The sequence below is a fragment of the Brassica oleracea genome, chromosome C3, assembly GCF_000695525.1.
Source record: "Brassica oleracea var. oleracea cultivar TO1000 chromosome C3, BOL, whole genome shotgun sequence".
In the NCBI taxonomy this organism is placed as follows: Eukaryota; Viridiplantae; Streptophyta; class Magnoliopsida; order Brassicales; family Brassicaceae; genus Brassica; species Brassica oleracea.
This window is the reverse complement of record NC_027750.1, coordinates 28,874,161-28,876,874: the sequence shown is the minus strand read 5'-3', so window position 1 is coordinate 28,876,874 and position 2,714 is coordinate 28,874,161. Positions and strand designations below refer to the sequence as shown.

Sequence of the window (2,714 nt, the reverse complement as noted above, 5' to 3'; positions counted from 1 at the left end):
CCGAACCGAAATTGATTAAATATCCGAATGGGTTCAAAAATTTGGTATTTAGAGAACCGAAACCGAACCCGATCCGAACCGAAATATTTCGGGTACCCGATTATATCCGAAATTGATTTATATACCTATATATATTAATTATTTTTAGATTTAATATATATTAAGAACATCAAAATATATAAGATACTTTTAACTTATCCAAAATACTTATAAATATATACAAATAGTCAAAAGTAACATGGCTAAAATAGCTAAAGTATACTCAAAACACCAACAATACTTATTGATTCTCAATCCAAATATTCAAACCAAACCAATTTATATGTTAATTTTAGGTACTCTGACATATGCTATTCAAATTTGTATGTAATATATTGTTTTGTTTATAGATTTTGAGAAATTTAAAGTATATAATGAATTTTAAAAATTTTAAAATAATTTAAATGGGTTATCCGAACCCGAACCGAACCCGCAAAGATCCGAACCGAACCCGAACCGAAATTTAGAAATACCCGAATGGGGCTGAAATCTTTGAACCCGAAAACCCGAAACCCGAATAGACCCGAACCGAACCCGAATGGGTACCCGAACGATCACCCCTAAGAAAGACGACTTAATTAATTATGTCGAAAATGAGCTTTTGTTTCTTCCTTTTTTAGCTGTTCTATTTTTCGAAAATGAATAATTAGATTCCACTAATAAGAGAGAGTAGTGTGTTGATCTGCATAATTTGATTGGACAAGAGAAAAAATTCTTCGGACAGATATTATTTTATAACTTTGGAATAATGTTAGTGGAAGTAAGATGATGGCCCACATGTTTTTTTTTTCTCAAAGCGTTTTTACACATTGAAATATTAACATTTGCTAAGAAAAATAAAAGCATTTTCATGCCCAAAATATCTCTCTCCATCCAGTCGCATTTTCATGGTTTAAAGATAATTGTTTTATACATGGATAAAAATTGGATGGAAAAACTAGGTTATGATATATGTGTTATGTATCTATATATATGTATATATTATATATGTATAAATAATTATGGGATCCACAATTTTTGTGGAACCCATAGATAAGAGCATGATTATTGGAGGTTCTTATAGTGAAATTATTAGCGTAATATAAGAACCCGTCTCTTAACTTTTAACTAAAAAAGCTAAGAACCGGTTCTTAAATATATATTCCGCTAAGAACTTCAGAACTCTCCAATAATCAAGTTCTAAGAGCAAAATTAATGCAGGAGCTAAGAGGAGTGCTTAGGGGTGGGTTCCACCACAAAAGGAGAAAAAACGACGCCAAAGACGCCATATCTAGTGTCGATGCTTGAGCTGTTTCGCGGGCCCCACTGACACGTGGCGGCCCGCGATTGGTTTATTTTAAATTTTTTTTTTAAAATCAGAGAAAAATTCAAAAAAAAAATTAAGCACCCCACTTGGGGTGCTAGGGTTAATGGTGCTCTAAGGGTTCTTAAAAGAGAGTTTTAAGAACTTTTTTTTTTGAGCAACATGAAATTTCATTAAGAAATTAAACAGAGTTTTGGTTTGGGTTTACAACGGGCTGTGCTACCAGACAGGCCTTGGCAAGCCCATCAGCCGGCCCGTTATTGGCCCTAGAAATATAAGTAAAACGACAATTGATAAAGGGGGAGGAAGAGGAGAAAGCGAGCTCGTCGATATATGATAGAATTCCGTAGAGTTCCGTCGTCTTCCGTCGAGAGGTGATAGCTTGTGCAAGCACTTGAGAGTCTGTTCGAATACAGATAATGGAGTAGTGATTGGTGGCTGCTTGGAGTAAGGCCTCTCTGATCGCCAGAGCTTCGCCCATGCATGGCGATGAGACTGCGCTTTGCTTGATCGACCCGCAAAATATCTCTGTTGCTGATCCATTTGTGAAGATCCAAGCTAGTCCTGTTTCTTTAGAGGTGTGACTCCAGGACGCGTCAGTGTTACAGAAGATTTCAGAGGGATCAAGGACCATCGGATCGTGTTGCTGGCCAGTAGTCAATGATTTGGGGATTTTCAGGCTCGGGGGTTGCGCAATCTCCCATTCCTTGAGGGCATGGATCGCTTTTAGAGCTGTTTCTTCTGGCGATTGGGATCTATTTTCGAAGATCCGTTGGTTCCTGGAGGTCCAGATTGCCCAGCATATCCACGGCAAAGCATTGCCCGTGAATCCATAAGGTGGGAGGGGAGTTAGGTTCCAAGATCTCTCAAGCTTTTCGAAGAACGTTGTAGCATCAGTTGTATCGATGGTACGGTCCATACCTCCATACCTCCAGACCTCGTTTGCGTATTGGCAGTGAAAGAGGATGTGATCCACACTCTCTGGTTCCCCACAATGGTTACATGTGATGTTTTGGAGCATCCCTCTTTTACGTAAATTTTCCCCAGACGGTAGCGCGTTGGAGCCTATCTTCCAGAGGAAAAATTTTAGCTTCGGGGGGAGATGTCGAGACCAGATAAGTTTTTTCCATTTGCCTTCATTATTATCTCCCCGAGTCCTTTCAGTCGATTGATTGGGTGATAGGAAGGTGGAGTAGTAACCCGACTTAACACTGTAAGATCTTGATTGTTGCAGGGGCCAGATGTATGCATCATGCTTACCAAGGACACTAGGTCGCAGCTTTAGTACGTGTTCCTTTAGTTCAGGCATGAGCTTCTCCACAAGGTCGGTATTGCACTCTCTTGTTTCTCGTGTCAATAGGTCTGAGACCAT

The 2,714-nt window shown here is 39.0% G+C and overlaps 1 protein-coding gene across 1 annotated transcript; it reads right to left on the bottom strand.

The window, feature by feature from the left end:
* Nucleotides 1-1,523: 1,523 nt before the first annotated feature.
* On the bottom strand, nt 1,524-2,714 carry LOC106330316. Its single transcript, XM_013768806.1, has one exon. The coding sequence runs from the start codon at nt 2,712-2,714 to the stop codon at nt 1,524-1,526; it is 1,191 nt and encodes a 396-aa protein (XP_013624260.1).